Genomic DNA, 18,733 nt, shown 5'->3' with positions numbered 1-18,733 from the left:
TCAAGTGATTCTTGTGCCTCAGCCTCCCGAGTAGCGGGGATTACAGGCACACACCACCACGCCTGGCTAATTTTTTTGCATTTTTAGTAGACACAGGGTTTCGCCATGTTAGGCTGGTCTCGAACTCCTGACCTCAGGTGATCCACCCACGCCCACCTCAACCTCCCAAAGCACTGGGATTACAGGCGTGAGCCACCATGCACAGCCCTGGTGCTGTTATCTTTGAAAATGAGATTCCATTCCTGCCCGGGAGAGACTGACGGTGTTTGCGTCGACGCACGCCATGCTATATCCCCGCGCGCACTGTTCTCCGCTGCTGGCCAGGCCCCACAGCAGGACGAAGCCCCAGCCAGGGGAGGGCAGCTGCAGAGAGCCGGGAGGGCTTGTCAGTGGCCACTCTGTCCCTCCGCCTTCTGCCACGGGACCCTTTAAAAATCTCAGATCCAACACAGTTCCTGACACAAACTATGGCTTCCACTTGAAAACAAAATCTAGTAAGAAAATCCCAGGAGGAACAAGTGTGCAGGTGTTGTCTTGAAGTTCACCCAAGTAAAATGTTGTTTTCACATCAGTATTATTCATTCTAAATGATGACTGTATCAAGAATCTTCTATATATGTTTTGTTTTGTTTTTTTCCAAAATAGATGCCCTCCCCTGGATGAGCTGGCAGGTGCTGAGTGTAACTTACCCCACCATGAGGAAGCCCTGATACAAAGGGACGGATGCGAAGTAGAAGACTGAGGAAAACACAGCCTGGAGAGAGAGCCACAGACGAAGACAACCGTCAGTTCCACGAGCATCTGTGGCCCCAGGCCTCTCAGGGGCCTCGCTACCTCCTAAGCACAGCCCAGGTACTTCCAGCAGCACTCAGCACCCCCTCTCCCGGACGCTGCCCTCCCTGGTGCCAGCACAGAAGGCTCAGTACCTGCATGGTGGAGATGATAAGGCCCCTGTGCATGACGAACTGGCCGAGTGCCGCTGACCTCTTGTAGCTGTTTCGTCCGTGCACCATGAGCAGCCTGCCAATGTGCCGGAACTGCCTGATGGAGAAGTCAGCTGCCAGCGAGGCCTGCTTCCCCTCCTGAAAGAAAAGCACACGGGGCCTTTCAAACACTGCGGACACTGGAAATCAGACTCCAAAAGCTGAGTTTTAGAACTCAGCCTACATTTGACAAAGACTGAAGTTCTCTCTGCAGGACTTTTAGAGCTTCAGCTATGTCAATGGGGACAGGTCCTACGGTCTTAGGCACAGGGGCAGGAAGAGCCCCCAGCACCAGCCCAGGCTCTCACAAGCGCTTCAGGAGAGCTCGGCTCCGATAGTCTGTGGGTGTCACAGGAGTCAGCAGAGTCGCAGAGCCCGGGCCAGCCCTGTCGAAGCATTCCCTTGTGATCTGAGCGTGGGCCAGCCCTGTCGGAAGACGCCCCTGTGATCTGAGCACGGGCCAGCCCTGTGGGAGGACGCCCCTATCATCTTGGGCTTCTTCAAGGCAGTTCTCCGTTTTTCATATTTAAAGAAATAATCTATCTCCTCTTTCACAATTCTGTTGTAAGGCATTACGAAAGGAAGTAGCCAAGGAAAAAGCCACACTTGCTTGAACTGGGTGAATTTTCCAGGTCTTTTTGGGTGTGTCTGTATTAACATTTAAGTGACTGTGGATAAAGAGAGCGTAACACAGATAAGGCTGGCACAGAAGACGAACCTCAAACCACAGCTCAGCCAGGAGACACAGGCAACCACACAGAGAATGGCGTGTGGGAACAGGAGGGAGGCCACGGAAAGGCTTGCTGGCCAATCTGCTGACATCTGGACTGAGTCCGAGGGCAGGTGACTAAGAGTGACACCTCCCTGCATGCCACTCCGCCAACAGCAAGTTGCCGAGGGCTGGGCTCTAATGCATGTGGCAGGATCGTCTTTATGAAATGTGGGGTTGAAGCAGGGGACTCTGACCAATTCCTCCTTTACTCAAATGTACAGTTCAGTGCCTGGGACGCACCAGGCTCTTCAGGCTGTGCTGACTGACTGTGTGCTGAACACACGTGTTGACCAAGTGTGCATTCACCAAGCATGTGTTCTGACCAAGCATGCAATGAGTATGTGTTGGGTGTAAAATGACCAGGTATGCGCTGAGCACGTGCTGACGTGTGCTGACCTAGTGTGTGCCGAGCATATGTGGCGTGCTAAACGAGTGTGCTGAGCACGTGTTGATCAAGTGTGTGCCGAGTGTGTGCTGACTGTGCACTGAGCACGTGCTGATGTGTGCTGACCGAGTGTGTGCTAAGCACGTGCTGACGTGCACTGAGTAGGTGCTGAGTGTACAATGGCCCAGCATGTGCTGAGTCGTGTTGATGTGTGCTGTGTGCCGAGCGTGTGCTGTGTGCTGAGCACGTGCTGATGTGTGTTGACCGAGCACGTGCTGTGTGTGTGCTGACTGAGCGTGTGCTGATGTGTGCTGTGTGCTGAGCATGTGCTGATGTGTGCTGTGTGCTAAGCACATGCTGATGTGTGCTGACCGAGTGTGTGCTAAGCATGTGCTGACGTGCACTGAGTAGGTGCTGAGTGTACAATGGCCCAGCATGTGCTGAGTCGTGTTGATGTGTGCTGTGTGCCGAGCGTGTGCTGTGTGCTGAGAACGTGCTGATGTGTGTTGACCGACCACGTGCTGAGTGTGTGCTGACTGAGCGTGTGCTGATGTGTGCTGTGTGCTGAGCACGTGTGGAGTGTGTGCTGACCGAGTGTGTGCTAAGCATGTGCTGACGTGCACTGAGTAGGTGCTGAGTGTACAATGGCCCAGCATGTGCTGAGTCGTGTTGATGTGTGCTGTGTGCTGAGTGTGTGCTGATGTGTTGATAAAAGGGGGAACCTACCTTTCCCTCAATCCCAATCCCACAGTCTGCTGCCTGAATCATGCTGACATCATTTCCTCCATCACCTGCAAAGCAAGAAAAGTGAGATAAAATAAAACCCCATCCATCATCACGTTTTTCATTTGTTACCATCAGCAGCTATTTCAGAAACTTCCATGAATAGAGACGAAATCAGTCTAGTTTTAGAGATGGAACAAACTCTGCCCGTCAATGTCAGCCTGCGGGTTTCTCTGGAGACCTCCCCGTGAGCGGGGTGGGCGGCTCTCACCGATGGCGCAGGTGCGTCTCCCCGTGTGCTGCTGCAGCAGTGTCACGATGTGGGCCTTCTGCGTGGGCGAGCAGCGGCAGCACACCACGGCGGGGCACTGGCAGGCCAGCTCCACGAATTCATGCTCGTAGTACTTTAGACAAACCTGGACAACAAAGCCTGTGTTATTTCGCCTTATGGTCGACAACACTGTCCCAGATTTGTGTGATGCAGAAAGTGCAAAACCACGGGAGCAAAGCCAACAGACGCCACCATTCTCAATCTTTTCAGTATTCTGTGAATCATTTCACAAGACTCACGGACAGGGGAAAATATAAAAATCACGGGAAGAAATTCTATATAACACGGAACCATCCTCCTGCCCAGAGAAGTTCTTCCACTTGAAGTACCAGAGAGAATCCTCTGTGATTTGAGCTACGACATGACCTTCTGGTCTGATCCCCCTCCCCTGGAATCCAGGCTGCCTTAGTGACTTTCTTGAACAACTTCATGTGACCCAGTGATGTTCTGGGGCAGCTTCTGCCAGATTTCTTGGAGTGCTTGCTCTGGGGACACTAGCAACACAGAGGTCCAGGACGATTAAGTCCATGAGCCTGTGCAAAAGCTGTGCAGGGGGAGGCCCAGCCCCGGTGCCACAGCTCTCTCAGCCGGGGGCCACGCGTGCGAGGAAAACGAGGCATGAAGCTACTTTGGACACTCCTGCTCCAGCGGATGCAACGTGGACAGGACAGACAGCCAGAACCACAGCGCTGGACAGGCTCCTGTCGCTCCTGCTCCAGGTTTCCTGCAGCACTTTCAGGCTCTCAATGTCTAACGGAGGAGTAACAATCACCGTGACCCAGCCCAGCTTTCAGACTCTCAATGTGTAAAGGAGGAGTAATGACCGCTGAGATCCAGCTCTGACATCTCCTCAGGCTGGGGCTGCTTTCCAGAGTGGCAGGTGCAGCGGCTACGGAACGGAGACTGCCGAAACAGCACAGACAGGCAAAAGCACTCGACTCAACAAGCCCTCGGTGCACTGGGATGGACGGACACGCTCGGCCAGGGGCCAGCCTTGCCTCAGAGACACAGACAGACACACATGTACTCACTCAGGGTCTAGCCTTACCTCCAGAGAATCCCCAGATATGACCAGTGCACAATCATGCTTCCTTCGAAATGCATTCAGCTCCAAATGTGCCTCTCCCCGATTGGTTACCTCCATTAAGGGAAAAAAAAGAATCCCAAATTAAAATGTTGTCTAAGTTAGAGGCACAGAGAAACAGGGCATTAGTTGCAGAGTCACGGTGGACTGTTTTGGGGTTATCATCTGAAACTAAAGTAGCTTTAAGATTTGGACACAGAAGAAGGTCCTTTCCAATTCCTCCGGCAGTGCTGGGTGTGTCTACCACTCAGTTAACACAAATCATTTTCACATTTGTGGCAACTGCAAGCAGGAAACTTACAGTGAGGAATGCAGTGGAATCCCCACGCTGATGATGAAATTTACGTAAAGGGTGCCTGTGAGTTAATAATTACCCTCTGGATAGTTTGGGAAAGTAATTGCCTTTTATAAATATACTCCCTTAACATACAACGATAATGATTAAGAATTTTCTTGTCATTTCCACGAGGTGATTATTTATCAGAGCAACAGGCCAGGGTAGGCTGGTGTGGGGAGCAGCACTGCTGAGTCACTGACTGGCAGCATCACGGACATGGCTCTGCAGAACGACGCTTCCACCCAACAGGGCACCAGAGCCCAGGGAGGCTGAGCTCCTCATCGCCACACATCATCGCCACACATCGGGTAAGAGGCAGGACGCTCTCAAACCAAGGTGTTATGTAAATACATCTCTTTTCATAATAGGTCAAATAATGCAAAATACTTAATTGCTCGTGTTGTCTCTGCCATGGGTTTCAACTTACTCCATTAGGTTTTACTCAGTGTCTGAGGGATTTTTAAAAAACCTAAAAGAGTAAAATTAAGTCATAATCTTGAAATATCCTTCGTTTTAGAACAAAAACATTTCAGAAACCAACGTAACTGGTTTTTCATATTCTTTCTGTGGAGATTTTATGGAGCATAAAATAAATGATATATTAATAGTCCTATTAATAGGACTGAAATAAATTAAAAGCTTCATGTGGTTCAAATTAACAATCTCAGACTCATCTTTAAATAGGTAGGTTTTATTGTGAAAAATTTAATTTGTGGTGCTATAACACTGGAAAGTCAACAAAAATTGATCTGAAGTTTTATCAGAAGCATTAATAATTTAATTGCAAATAGTAGTCTTCAGGGCCTAATTTGCGATTCTGATGCTTCAAAACAAACTACATTTACATGTAAATTATATTCAAATAACTCCTTCTGTAGGTGCAGGCGATTCATTTAGAACAGACGCAGACACAGAATGTCTGCTCACCCACCATCAATCAAGAATAAGAAATTTTTATTTTTTGTTTGAATTACATTTAGTCATAACTAATACATACAGTAAACACATAAACTTAGATCATTTCTATCAATTTTCTTTGAACTAATTAAGGCAGCACTTGCTCTGAAAATGGCAGTGATTAAAAACACATTCCTATTTTGTATTTATAGCTTGTTTCACAACAGCAGCTTCGGACAACATGTAATATGTGTAACTTGTAGAAAAATGTAATTTTTTATCAATATACATTTTTACAAATTGAAAATAACTGCAGTATGCCTCTTTTAAAATAGTAAAAAATAATACTAATAGTATAACCAAAAAATACTTTTGAACTTAGAGTCTGTTCAATCTGTCAAAAAGCAGCTTTTGATCATTATTAATGTATGTGGTTAAAAATATCTATTTGAACATGTTTTTATAAATTAAAAAAATTACAGTATTTCTTTTTAAAAAGATATTTAGTGATGAGTAAATAACTGAACATATATTCTGAGAAAAACAATAGGCTTTATTTGTGTGAGATAAATGTTTAAAAATTCAAAGTGATTAAGATACATACTTACCTGTCTGAAAATATGAATGTCTTGTGTTCTAGACACCAGATGTGAACTTTTGGCAATGCAAGTAGCTGTCTCGAGTTTGTCACCTGTTAGCATCCATATCTACGAAGCAATTTAAACTGGTGAACTTCAACAAGACAAGGACACGCTCATCTCTGAGTCTCACATAATTCACAACAGCCAGAAGGTGCAAGCCAGCCAGGTGCCCGTCAACAGATAAATGGACGAGCAAAATGTGCTCCATCCCCACAACGCAGTGCTATTCAGCCTTAAAAAGGATGGAAATTCTGACCCAGGCTGCGATGTGGTTCAACCTTGAGGACATTACGCTGAGTGAAAGAAGCCAGTCACAAAAGGACACACAATGTCTGATCCCATTTCCATGAGGTCCCTAGAGCCATCCAATCCATAGAGAAAGAAGTAGATGGTGGGTGCCCGGGTCTAGGGGAAGGGGAATGGGGAGAGGGGCAGTTCCCGTTTAGGAAGATGGAACAGTTCTGGAGGGGATGGTGGTGTTGGCTGCACGAGAATCGGCAACGCAGACTTCAACAAGGTCACACTACACACATCCAACCACAACTAAACGGTGTGTCGGCAACGCAGACTTCAACAAGGTCACGCTACACACATTCAACCACAACTAAACGGTGTGTGAACTTGCTTAAAGTGGAACAAGTGAGAGCACAGTGATGTGTAGATACAGCAGCTGAGATCTGGAGGCACGCGAGTAACACCTGGGCCCAGCACTCGCAGGCTAAGTCTAATAAGGACAGCTGTGAGTGTCAAAGGTGCTGTCCACACAGCATTCCACACCAAGCACACAGTCACAGTTTGCCAGGCTGGGAGGCTCAGGAAGACCTTTACTGCAGTTTGCTAGTTTTTAAGTTGGAAACGGAGGTTCAATGGGTAACTGGCCCATAGTCAAGCCAAAAGTTGTTTATGTCATATAAAACACGTTAAATAGTAGCACTCTTACATTTAAAAATTGCATACCCATGCACATCTTATGTGTATATGTATCCCTAGACAATAAAATATCAGGATACTTAATAGATATCAGGATATTTGATATATATAACAGCAAAGAAATTCCAGTAATATTCTCATTAGCTGAATTTCTCAGATTTCGTATGTATCATATTGAAATATGCATTTTTGGAAACAGGAAGCAGAAAAACAGCTTCAACAGTGTACCGATTATCTGCTTAAGCACGCTCCACCTGTGGCTCTCTCAATGTCTAAGATTTGTGCTTTGTATTTATTTTACAGACTTATATTCATTTATTGGACCTAAGATTATGACACATTATTGTGACAAAGTTGAAGAAGAACTAGCACTGCGGCAACCTGAGTGGGATTCAGGAAATGCAGTGAGGTCCCGCTGAAAATCACCTTCGAGTTTCAGAGGAACATCTGAAGTCAGACTTTACATAATGTACAGAATAAAGAGCAAAACTCGACAAAGTCATACAATTTAGCAAATAATTGATGTAAAGATCCAAATTTTAATACAAGGGATATTCACTACTTTAATATACTAATAGTCTAGCACATATAAAGTAAGAAGTAGACTGAGGTGAAGTTTACTAAAAAGTTACAGTGAAATGCAGGGGTCATCTGGTCACTCATTCATGTGTCGATTTACAGATGGGTCTTGCCATGAACTCTGGGGCTCGACTGAACCTCCCGCCTCAGTCTCCCGAGTAGCTGGGATCCCAGGCACACAGTACCACATCCAGCTCATCTGCTAATCACACTTCTTTATTCAACTTTTTGGCTATACAATACAATTAAGTTTAGTAATCTAAACTTTCTGAGTCAGAATTGTTCTCTTGTCATTTTGAATTTCTACATGAACAATTACTCTGAAACCAGATACAGCTTCATGACACACTTCCTACTGCGATGATGACATACTTTGTACTGCAATCATGATACACTTCCTACTGTGATCATGACACACTTCCTACTGAGATCATGACATACTTCCTACTGCGATCATGATACACTTCCTACTGCGATCTCAGACGGATATGATACAGCCTCATGACACACTTCCTACTGCGATCATGACACACTTCCTACTGAGATCATGACATACTTCCTACTGCGATCATGATACACTTCCTACTGCGATCTCAGACGGATATGATACAGCCTCATGACACACTTCCTACTGCGATCATGACACCCTACTGAGATCATGCCATACTTCCTACTGCGATCATGCCACACTTCCTACCGCAATCATGACACACTTCCTACCGCGATCATGACACACTTCCTACTGCGATCTCAGTCGGATATGAACAGCCTCCTGACACACTTCCTACTGCGATCATGACACACTTCCTACTGTGATCATGACATACTTCCTACTGCGATCATGACATGCTTCCTACTGTGATCATGATACACTTCCTACTGTGATCTCAGATGGACATTAGATCTTACAAGTCTCCTCACCATGCAGACCTCTAGACAGCAAGGAAAACAGTTGCCCATTTTCTGTCCATGGCACAGCATCTTCATCGAAGCCTGAGGGATGTATTTTTTATCTGACGTTGGCAAAGCTTTGACTTCTGACACTGTCCTTCAGTTCCGTCCCTCTAGTCTAGATATACAGCTTTTCTCTGAAAACTAAGTTACACTTTTTTCCATTCTGAGCCCCAGGTCCTTGAGGTAATGCTAACATAAATTATCTTAACCAATCTGCAGTTGACCTTTTGGCTTCAATGAGAACATGTGAGGAAAGCTCCTGAAAAATAAAACTTACACCACAGGTGCTAATTTCCCCTGTGTAGGAAGAGGACACATCAGTAAGTGAAAGAGCCAGAGAGCAGGTCGGCAGGCAGGGAGCATGGGCCCCGCCACACAGCATCTGGGGGAAGCCACCAAGAAGCACGGCCAGGATGCCTAACCTCTCCCATCCAAGGGAAACACTCACATTTCGCAGACACCATATTTAAACTGCCAAGGACCACACAGCTGGATGAGACGCGGCACTGCCTTGGGGAGCACGGGGAAGGTGGGCACTGCCTGTTGGAGATGGGACACTGCTGCTGGGAGCATGGTGTGGGTGGGGGCATGAGCCACACAGCCGAGGTGGAGGGGGTGTCCTCCAGCTACGGAGAAGGTGCTGGGAAAGAACGAAGAGCCAGAGGGAGGACAAGCAGCTTTGCACCTGCCCTGCACGTCCAGCCATCTCTGGGGCAGGCTCTTGCCGCTGAGCCCAGCAGTGAGAAGCGGCTTCCACGGGGTGTCCTTTTGTGCTTTCTGAGTTTGTGACAATGTGGATGCATTATTTCTTCAAAAACATCAATAAAATGGATATAGTGCATGTCTGAATATTCTATATTCTCAACTCTAATATGCCCTGAAGCACGAGATGATTCCAAATCTGGCACAATTTAACCAAGAATGAAGCCAAAGCCCACATGAGGCCTGAGTTCTCACGCACTCCCATCCTCACAGAACACGTGCTGTCACACTGGACGTACCCGGAGCTGTGAGTGCTCACAGGGGAGGCACACAGGCCCCTGCAGGAGGAGGCCACGTTACACAGAGAACACAGTGGCCCAGCCTTGCCAGGTGCAGGGTTGTGACAGGCTGGGGGCAAGGGCATGAGTGCCAGCCAACCCAGGAATGGCTGCAGACGCCTGGCCGGCAGTGGCCAGGGTGATGGGCACTGGCCCCATGCGTCCTGTCGGGGGGTACATAACCATCCCTGGGAAATGGCATGTGAGAGTTTGACATCGCCAGGGCTGGGACCAGGGCTCGGACCAGGGCTCCTCTTCAAAAAGGCCAGGGTATCCAGAGAGGGAAGAGGTGTGGAGAGGAAGGTCTAGGGCAGGGACGGCGTGGGGACTTGTGTGTGCAGACGTCCCTAAGGAAGGAGGGGAGCTCGTGGGCAGCTTTGCTTACAGAGCTCGCTCACAACCACGGCCCCACAGGAGTTTCACAAATCAGCGTGCCCAAGAAAAGCAGTTTGCTTCAGCACAAGCAGCACGCACCAGCAGAGGTGAGCCTGCGGTACCTTGATCCCGGCGTTGCGCAGCATCTCCAGCGTGGGCCGCACGTCCGCCTGCAGCTGGTCCTCCACGCCGGTGAGGCACAGCAGTTCCATCTCCCTCTCCAGGCTCTCAACTACCGCGGCCACCTTGAGGGACCTGTCGTGCATGCTCAGCTTGGCCTGAGTGTATCGGCTCTGGGGACAGAGAGGGAGGCGGCTGGGTGCACACGTGTGTACGTGCTCCACGTGTGTACTCCACAGAGCTGGACTGCACGGGCTCTGGGGACAGTGGGGGAGGCGCCTGTGTGCACATCCTCTATGTGTACTCAACTCGACTGGACTGTGACCACTTAGGAGTTATCCAGCACAATTCTAAGGAAACTGGCACTTCTTTGCTTCTGTGACACTCCTTTCCCAGCAGGCTGGAGAAGTGGTGGAAACAGAAATGCGGAGAGGATCACCCCATGCTCCTGCTGAGTGAAGCTGCCTTCACTCCTAGACCACAGCAGTCCCAGCTCTAATTTCATACAAAGACAGGAAGAGCTAATTTCAGCAGAAGGAAGGAAACGTCGTAGGAGGATGAGACGGCTGGGAGTCAGCTCACCTCAAAGTCCTGGTACTGCTCCTCTGTCAACGCCTTCTTTGCAACCACGAGGGTCCGCAGTCCTTCGCGAGCCATGTTTCCGCACTGGAAAAGGAGAGGCCGAGTCACAGGTGGGCCCCACAGAGCCCCTGCAGCCGTGTGTGGGGCCGGGGTAGCACCACACTCTGACTGTTGGTGCCCTGCCCTCATGTCCTGTGCTCACCTTCATCATCAAGACCAGAGGCGACTCAGCAGACGGACGCCTTTATATACAATGCATCCTTTTAACCTCCCGACCTGTCTGGTATCTCAAATCCTACTAACCCCTTCACTCGAGAGGCAAAGACACTGGATGGAGTTGGGGCGCCTCCGCCTGGACTCTCCTGGAGCCTAGCAGAGCTGCCTTTTACCACAGCACGGGCTTTTCAAAAAAACATACTCTGAATCCTTAACCACCACTCCAGAGTGTGGACACCCGGCTGCATGTAACAAGAACACACGGAGGGTGCACGTGGCAGTGCTGGGGACGGGGCGAGGGGAGCACCTGGCGCCAGGGAGGGCTCCTGGTGTGCACGGCGGGAGAGGTGCACCCCCCTGGCATGTTGTAATACCACGGATTTAGAACCAGATGGCTGGGCCTGAAAACTGTTTCTACCACAGACTCTGTGTTTTTGGGCAAATGACCTAATTTTTCTGTGCTTGTTTCGTCTTTAATAGAAATGGGCTCATAAGAGTGTTGCTCTGGGACTAACCCTGTGAATCTGTGTAAGTTCTTGTTGCTCTATTTTAAACATGCATGTAACTGGCCTCGCACGGCAGCCGATCACATGCAGTAAGTGCAGTCAGTGATGGAGGGGAGGGCAGGAGTGCAGGGCCGCGGTGAGAGCTGGGGTTGGTGGGGACACAGCCAGATCCCAAAGCTCATGAGCCTCACCCTGCATTCCGGCTTCCAGAGCAGGGGGGAACCCTGCAGGAGTCATGGGGCCTGATGTGCGTGTTGAAGCAAGACATGGAAATGCCTGCAATGGGCACATGAAACAGGGCTAACCGTGTTCATGGTCAGGGAAGGCGTCAAAATAAAAAAATATGACTTTCCAAATCGAGGTAAAAGTGCAGCAGTTTTAGCTGGTGATGGGGCGAAGAAACAGGCTCTCTGGGACAAGGTGCAAACCTTTCCCAGAGGGGTGGTGCAGGAGCAAACCTGTGCGGAGGTAACACTCTCAAAGTTAAATTGCTCATACCAGTGACACACATCCCAGTCCTGGAAGTTCAACCTGTACTTAAAAAGTAGACCCTGATGTCCACAAGAGGTTGACAGGTGCCATGTTGCTTTTACATGAACAAGGGTCAGGTTTTAAAAGGCTTGGACGAGAATGCTCATAGTCAATAGCTACACCCTGCACTTCCACATAGCCAGCAGGCAGAATCTGGAGAGCTGCAGAAGCCGGTTCTGGAACTCTGCGCTTTCTATGCCATTTCCTTGTGTGCAAAGTGAAAACAGCTCCTCCCTCACATGGTTGTGGTGACGTGAAGGACACCCAGCGGGACAGGCCTCGCGGGGCCACAGGAATAGACACAAGAAGCACGTGTTCCTGCAGGGCAGGGTGAAGAAACAAACCCAGCCCACTCTCCTACCCGGCACAAGGCGGTGTGGGCGACTGGCAGAGGTGGGCAGGAGGGCACTGGTGGGCCTCCTACCCAGCACAAGGCGGTGTGGGCGACCCGGCAGAGGTGGGCAGGAGGGCACTGGTGGGTCTCCTGGGGGACCAGGCGGGTCCACGACTTAGCTGTGAGCACACACAGTCCTGGTCAAGGGGCCAACGTCTGGGGGGTGCAGACAAGAGGCAGGGATTGGAGGGTGCTGGGCTCCCGGACAGCTAAGGGGGTGCTGGGGCTGCCAGGAGACAACCCCACCCCCCTCTGCTGTGTGGACCAGGACAGGGCTCAGGACAGTGGGGCCCTCTTCCAGGGACACACAGGGACCTTACAGTTGATTACTAAGTGCTGGGTGAGGTGTGCCTAAGCTTTAAAGTTGCGGTGTGTTTTATGAAAAGTACATTTAAAAAAACAAAGTAATGAACACCAAGCTATATAACTGTCCAAACTATCAATTTTTGAATCTAGCAGTTTCTACTTAGTCGCCCAGGCTGGAGTGCAGTGGCGCGATCTCGGCTCACTGCAAGCTCCGCCTCCCGGGTTCCCGCCATTCTCCTGCCTCAGCCTCCCGAGTAGCTGGGACTACAGGCGCCCGCCGCCTCGCCCGGCTAATTTTTTGCATTTTTAGTAGAGACGGGGTTTCACCGTGTTAGCCAGGATGGTCTCGATCTCCTGACCTCGTGATCCGCCCGCCTCGGCCTCCCAAAGTGCTGGGATTACAGGCCTGAGCCACCGCGCCCGGCCTCTACTTTTTTTTTTGAGATGGAGTCTTGCTCTGTCTCCCAGGCTGGAGTGCAGTGGTGTGATCTCGGCTCACTGCAAGCTCTGCCTCCCGGGTTCACGCCATTCTCCTGCCTCAGCCTCCCCAGCAGCTGGGACTACAGGTGCACACCACCACGCCTGGCTAATTTTTTTGTATCTTTAGTAGAGACGGGGTTTCACCATGTTGGCCAGGATGGTCTCGTTCTCCTGACCTCGTGATCCGCCCACCTCGACCTCCCAAAGTGCTGGGATTACAGGCGTGAGCCACCGCGCCCGGCCTAGCAATTATTAGGGCTAACATACTTTAAGATGCTTTAACAGCAACCCTCCCTGTAGACAGGGCTTCTCTGTGTCCTGGAAGGTCCTGAAAGATTGGCTGCTTAGGACTCTCCATCCAGCTGTTGTTGACTCCCTCTTAAATTTCAAATTTGAGGAACTCTTCCAAATTTTAACAATGTTTATAAAGCTCCTATCTCTGGCAGGTTTAGCAGTCTCTGGCATTAGGGTTGATAATACAAAGAAATCAGTGGTAATCACATCTTCCTGAAGCCCCAGGAACTTTCTGCAGCTCAGGTGGATACTCCCAACTCAGCTACGGCCCACAGTGAGCCCCGCAGAGGTGGTGCAGCTGCAAACCCGCCCGCCACCATGATCCCCGGCGAGAGGAGAGGTCTTCTAGAGGCTATCTTGGTAACCTCCAAGGAGAATAGAGCTCTACATTATAGCTAGAGAACAACTAATCACAAACATTATTTTCAATGTACACTTAAAACATTAAAAATGTGAACGTTGATAATGCAGACACTTAAGCAAAGATATCCTAAAGAAGTTAATTAGCTACATTTGTTTACGGAAAAGAAGATGAAACACTAGTAAACCTGGTTTGTGCAAGGTTGCACTGAACACTGAGAGTCTGCATGGTCGGGAGAGGAAACGCGACAGTGCCCCTAAGGAAGGCTCCGCCAGCCCTCAGGATGGACGTGCAGCAGAGAGGCCAGCTCCGCAGGCAGCAACAGAAAGCCAGAGACGGGCAGTTGTGGCCCGGAGAGCTGGGGCTTTGGGCATCTGACCTTTCTCAGCACTGCCCAGGAGAAGTGTTGAGAAACCTCCAGGCACACCGTACACTTAGAAACACATCACGGTGCACGCATGCACATCACAGCCCCCAGTCACGCGCAGAGACCCTGTCATCACCCATCATCTCTCCTGGGCAACAGGCAGCCCTCCGCATGGGAGGCCCCACTCTAATGAAGCCAGTGTACTATCTGCTGATCCAGGTTAATTTGTAGGCAAATAAACATTATTGAACTCTTCAGATTTTTTGCAATTTCTTTTTAATTCATCCAGTTGATTGGATTTGACGTTGGTTTGGAGGCTGCAGGGATGGCAGGAAGGGCTGGAGGAGAGGTATGGGTCTAGCACCCCTCTTCATGCATCCAACAGCTGTGTCTCTTCCCGTCTCCTGTTCAGGAATCGGAATAGTGACCTCTACAGGGTCATGTGTTACAGGAGACAAAGGAGGTGACAATTACTGTGAATTACAAAGGCAAGGCTGTCATCCATTATACCTCGTCATTCCCAATTTTAGCTACAGATGGCTCTTAAACAACATGGGTTTGAATAGCACAGGTCCACTTTTACGCAAATTTTTTTCAGTAAAGCTTATGCGGAATGAGCCTGCGCCTCCTGCCTCCACTTCCACCTCCTCCACCTGTTCTGCCTCTGCCCTCCTGAGACAGCAAGACCAACCCCTCCTCCTCCTCAGCCTCCTCAACATGAAGACCGTGAGGAAGAAGGTCAGAAGGTCATTACGATGGCCCACTCCCACTTACTGACGAGTAGATACATTTTCTCTTCCTTATGATTTTCTTAATAACACTTTCTTTGCTCTAACTTACTTTCTTGTAACAATGCAGAATGCAATTTAAGTAACATACACATTGTGATAATCAATCTATCCCTGTTACTGGTATGGCTTCGGTCGACAGGAGGCTATCAGTAGTTATGTGTTTGGGAGTCCGAAGTGACAGGCTGATTTTCAACTGTGTCAGGGGTTGGAGCCCCTGACCCTCGTGTTGCTCAGGGTCACCTGTGCTTGTTTCCTTTACGATACAATGTCCAGGGCCTAACTCAAGTTTGTGTTTAGAGGGAAGGAAGCCAATCACCTCAACACCTCCAGCTATCCAGAACATCACTATTTTAAGTCTGTTCACAGACTCACATATTCTTACATCTCAGGTTTGCAAAAACTGGTTCTGTTACGTGATCATGGAAATTTTTTTTTTTTTTTTTTTAAACATTTGGAGAACACAAGTTGACAGCCAAGAATTCAGCTCTAGAGGAGCCTGAAGGAAGCGGAACGACGCGCTCGAAGAACCTGCTGCCTCGTTTAGTCTGTAATAAAAGGAAAGGCTTTCATACTACAGTAGTACCACAACAGACACTGATGAAGGGACAACAATTTATCTAAGGAAAGAAAATACAGTGTTGAGAAAATAAATGTACATAGAATTTTTAATAAAGTTATCTTTGTGAAAAACATATGACATCATCTGTCTGTTGCAAGACATTTATTGATTTGACCTCATAAAGCTAAATAAATTAAACAAGTATTTTACAATAATTGCACGTCATTATGACCAAAAGTAATTTTTATGGCATTTTACTAGGTCTTCAGGGAGTTTAATTTATTCATGTCCCTGATTAAATGAAAGAACCCTGAAGGAGACATTGATTCATATTACCAATACCACTGTGAACGTCGGGGTGTGGAGGCTGCACGGACAGACCATCTCTGAGGTCCCAGGGTGGGAGGAGAGGCTCTGAATTCCAACAGCAACACGCACACGGCAAAAAGGGCCGTGTTGACTGCAATGCCAACAGTCTGTTTTCCTCGGAAATCCAACCACTGATTTATACATAAGCTTAACGATAAACAAAACCACCTCATGAGACGACCCACAAATCCTGGTTACTTCAGGAGAATTTAATGAAAAATGGAATTGCTTCTTATTTGTATCTTATGTTCTAATTTTAGGTGAATCTTATGCACAAATTTGCAACAGGTTAAAATTCTAATGAAAACGTCCTTACAAATATTTATGTTACAAAAGAAATACATTAAAATATAACTTTGATTACATATAAAGTATTATTTCAGAATAATGAATGATTGATAATGCCTTCTATTTCTCACTATTATAAACCAAATATTCTTTGAAAGGACCTACTTGTATAGACCGACATGCACTCACCCACAAAACAAAATGACTGTTATTCACATAGAAAGTAAACTATTGGCTGGGCATGGTGGCTCATGCATGTAATCCCAGCATTTTGGGAGGCCAAGGCGGGTGAATCACAAGGACAGGAGATAGAGACCATCCTGGCTAACATGGTGAAACCCCCTCTCTACTAAAAAATACAAAAAAACATTAGCCGGGCTTGGTGGCATGTGCCTGTAGTCCCAGCTACTTGGGAGGCTGAGGCAGGAGAATCGCTTGAACCTAGGAGGTGGGCTTGAACCTGGAAGGTGGAGGTTGCAGTGAGCCGAGATCACGCCACTGCACTCCAGCCTGGCTGACAGAGAGTGTCTGTCTCAAAAAAAAAAAAAAATTAAACTATTTATAAATAAATAGACAGGACTCCTGTCCTTTCTCCTTTATGAAATTGAGAACTGTAAGCATTTAAAATAATTTAGTATAAATGATACTGTGTTTGACAACCTATGTGGTTCCCATCAGCATCTGGTTTGACATTTTGACAGCTCAATTTATCCAATGGTACCAGTGTCTACAAGCTGGGGAAAGGATATCCTTTTTCTGTCATCTATTCAATAAAGTTCACAAAAACACCGTGAACGACGTGAAGAATCACTCACGTACCTCCTCTTCCAGCCAATCGTTATACTGCACGATGGGAGACATGGCCACATCCGCACCCTTCATGTAAAATGTGATTTCTGCCGTGGATTCATCCTATCACAGAACAGGAATAAACAGAAGCACATTTAGGCTGCATTGCTCGGTGCAAATAACTGCTAGTCTAATAAAACACATAATGGAAAAAGCAATTCCTGTGAACGTGCTCCTGTGTGGTAAGCCACTCACACGTGTTTCCACACAGAGGGCTAGTCCCGCTCTGCAGCACTAGTGCCGTCAGGATTGAGAACATGACTGTGCATCCTGAGATGCCGGGCTGCAGGTCTGAATGTGTTAATGAGTATGATTTGGGTGCATCCATTCTCTTAAACTTTTACAGTTGGATTGAATGCTTCATTGTTCAGTCAACTTCCAAGACATGATTTTGGTGTTTACTAAAAAAATCAAGGTACATTTTGGCAACTTTATGGTCATAAATCAATGTTCAAAAGTCAAACTCTTTGGCATCTTACTTTTGTTGAAATCAAAACAGCTTCAGTTGTTGATTTCAAAAAATAAATAAATTCCACATTATTGCTTCTGGTTGACTTAGGAGACTTATTTTATCTCACTAGAGACACAGTGGCTTCCCAGACATAGATTATTAGCTTAGATTTCATTAAAAAAAAACTGCAACAGCATAAAGCACTTGAGTAAATATTTAACTTTCTTTTGGGAAAATTTGTGTCTAAAAGGCCTGAAAACGAAATGTCCGAAGCCGTCGCACAGCACCCTCGCCGCAGCCTCACCCTGACGATGATGCCCATCCGCTTGCTCTCCGAGGTGAAGGGGAACAGCTGCAGGATGCAGAAGCTCAGGACCTGGCCGCTGGGCGTCTTCAGCTGCATGGAGGTGAGGTCCCTGCTGACCAGCGTGAGGCCCACACTCTCCGTCCACTGCACCAGAGCGACCTATGGGAGACAGCAACGCCTGAGGCCAGCACTGACTCAGGAAAGCTGCACGCGGGCGAGCCAGCACGGCGGTGCTCAGAAAGCTCGCCAACATGGGACAGCTGCAGAAAAACTTAGGTGTTCAGAACGTTTTGGTTTCATGGCTAAGTATATACGTTTGAATAACATTGTTCTAGAGTAATCCTAAGCAATATGACCAAAGTCACTTGGTATTATTCTTTTTTTTTTGAGACGGAATCTCGCTCTGTCACCCAGGCTGGACTGCAGTGGCGTGATCTCAGCTCACTGCAAACTCTGCCTCCCAGGTTCACGCCATTCTCCTGCCTTAGCCTCCCGAGTAGCTGGGACTACAGGTGCCGCCACCACGCCCGGCTAATTTGTTTTGTATTTTTAGTAGAGATGAGGTTTCACTGTGTTAGCCAGGATGGTCTCGATCTCCTGACCTCATGATCTGCCCGCCTCGGCCTCCCAAAGTGCTGGGATTACAGGTGTGAGCCACCGCACCCGGCCTGGTATTATTCTTTAAAATAAAGACCATGATGGATCATAAAGACTTTCTTTACAATTTGTGTTAACTGCTCCCTAGAGCCAGATGGTGTTAAAATCGAGAATGCAGCTCACCCCATCAGTCTGGGGGCAGGGAGCAAGTGACCCGACTTTTCAAGGTTTCTCCCTCCCCAGTTCCATGGACTCCATGAAAGGGGAAATAGTTTGAATCTCATGTTTACAGTATTTATTTTTCTAAAATAAGAGATAAACTGGTGAGTAATTA

The 18,733-nt window shown here is 48.0% G+C and overlaps 1 protein-coding gene across 1 annotated transcript in view; it reads right to left on the bottom strand.

Moving 5' to 3' along the window:
* Positions 1-18,733, bottom strand: part of ATP9B (ATPase phospholipid transporting 9B (putative)) — a 269,119-nt gene that overhangs the window by 9,531 nt on the left and 240,855 nt on the right. Inside the window, exons 16-25 of the mRNA XM_025365036.1 lie at positions 17,800-17,961; positions 17,015-17,107; positions 10,734-10,817; positions 10,154-10,324; positions 6,121-6,219; positions 4,243-4,332; positions 3,135-3,279; positions 2,867-2,931; positions 927-1,082; positions 690-754 (exon numbers count right to left, since the gene is read on the bottom strand). Of these exons, the coding sequence (XP_025220821.1) occupies positions 690-754; positions 927-1,082; positions 2,867-2,931; positions 3,135-3,279; positions 4,243-4,332; positions 6,121-6,219; positions 10,154-10,324; positions 10,734-10,817; positions 17,015-17,107; positions 17,800-17,961 (1,130 nt within the window). The remainder of the gene's footprint in view (positions 1-689; positions 755-926; positions 1,083-2,866; positions 2,932-3,134; positions 3,280-4,242; positions 4,333-6,120; positions 6,220-10,153; positions 10,325-10,733; positions 10,818-17,014; positions 17,108-17,799; positions 17,962-18,733) is intronic.

Source organism: Theropithecus gelada, chromosome 18 (assembly GCF_003255815.1).
Source record: "Theropithecus gelada isolate Dixy chromosome 18, Tgel_1.0, whole genome shotgun sequence".
NCBI lineage: Eukaryota > Metazoa > Chordata > Mammalia > Primates > Cercopithecidae > Theropithecus > Theropithecus gelada.
Note: the sequence above shows the minus strand (reverse complement) of the source record. Positions and strands in the feature narration are given on the sequence as shown.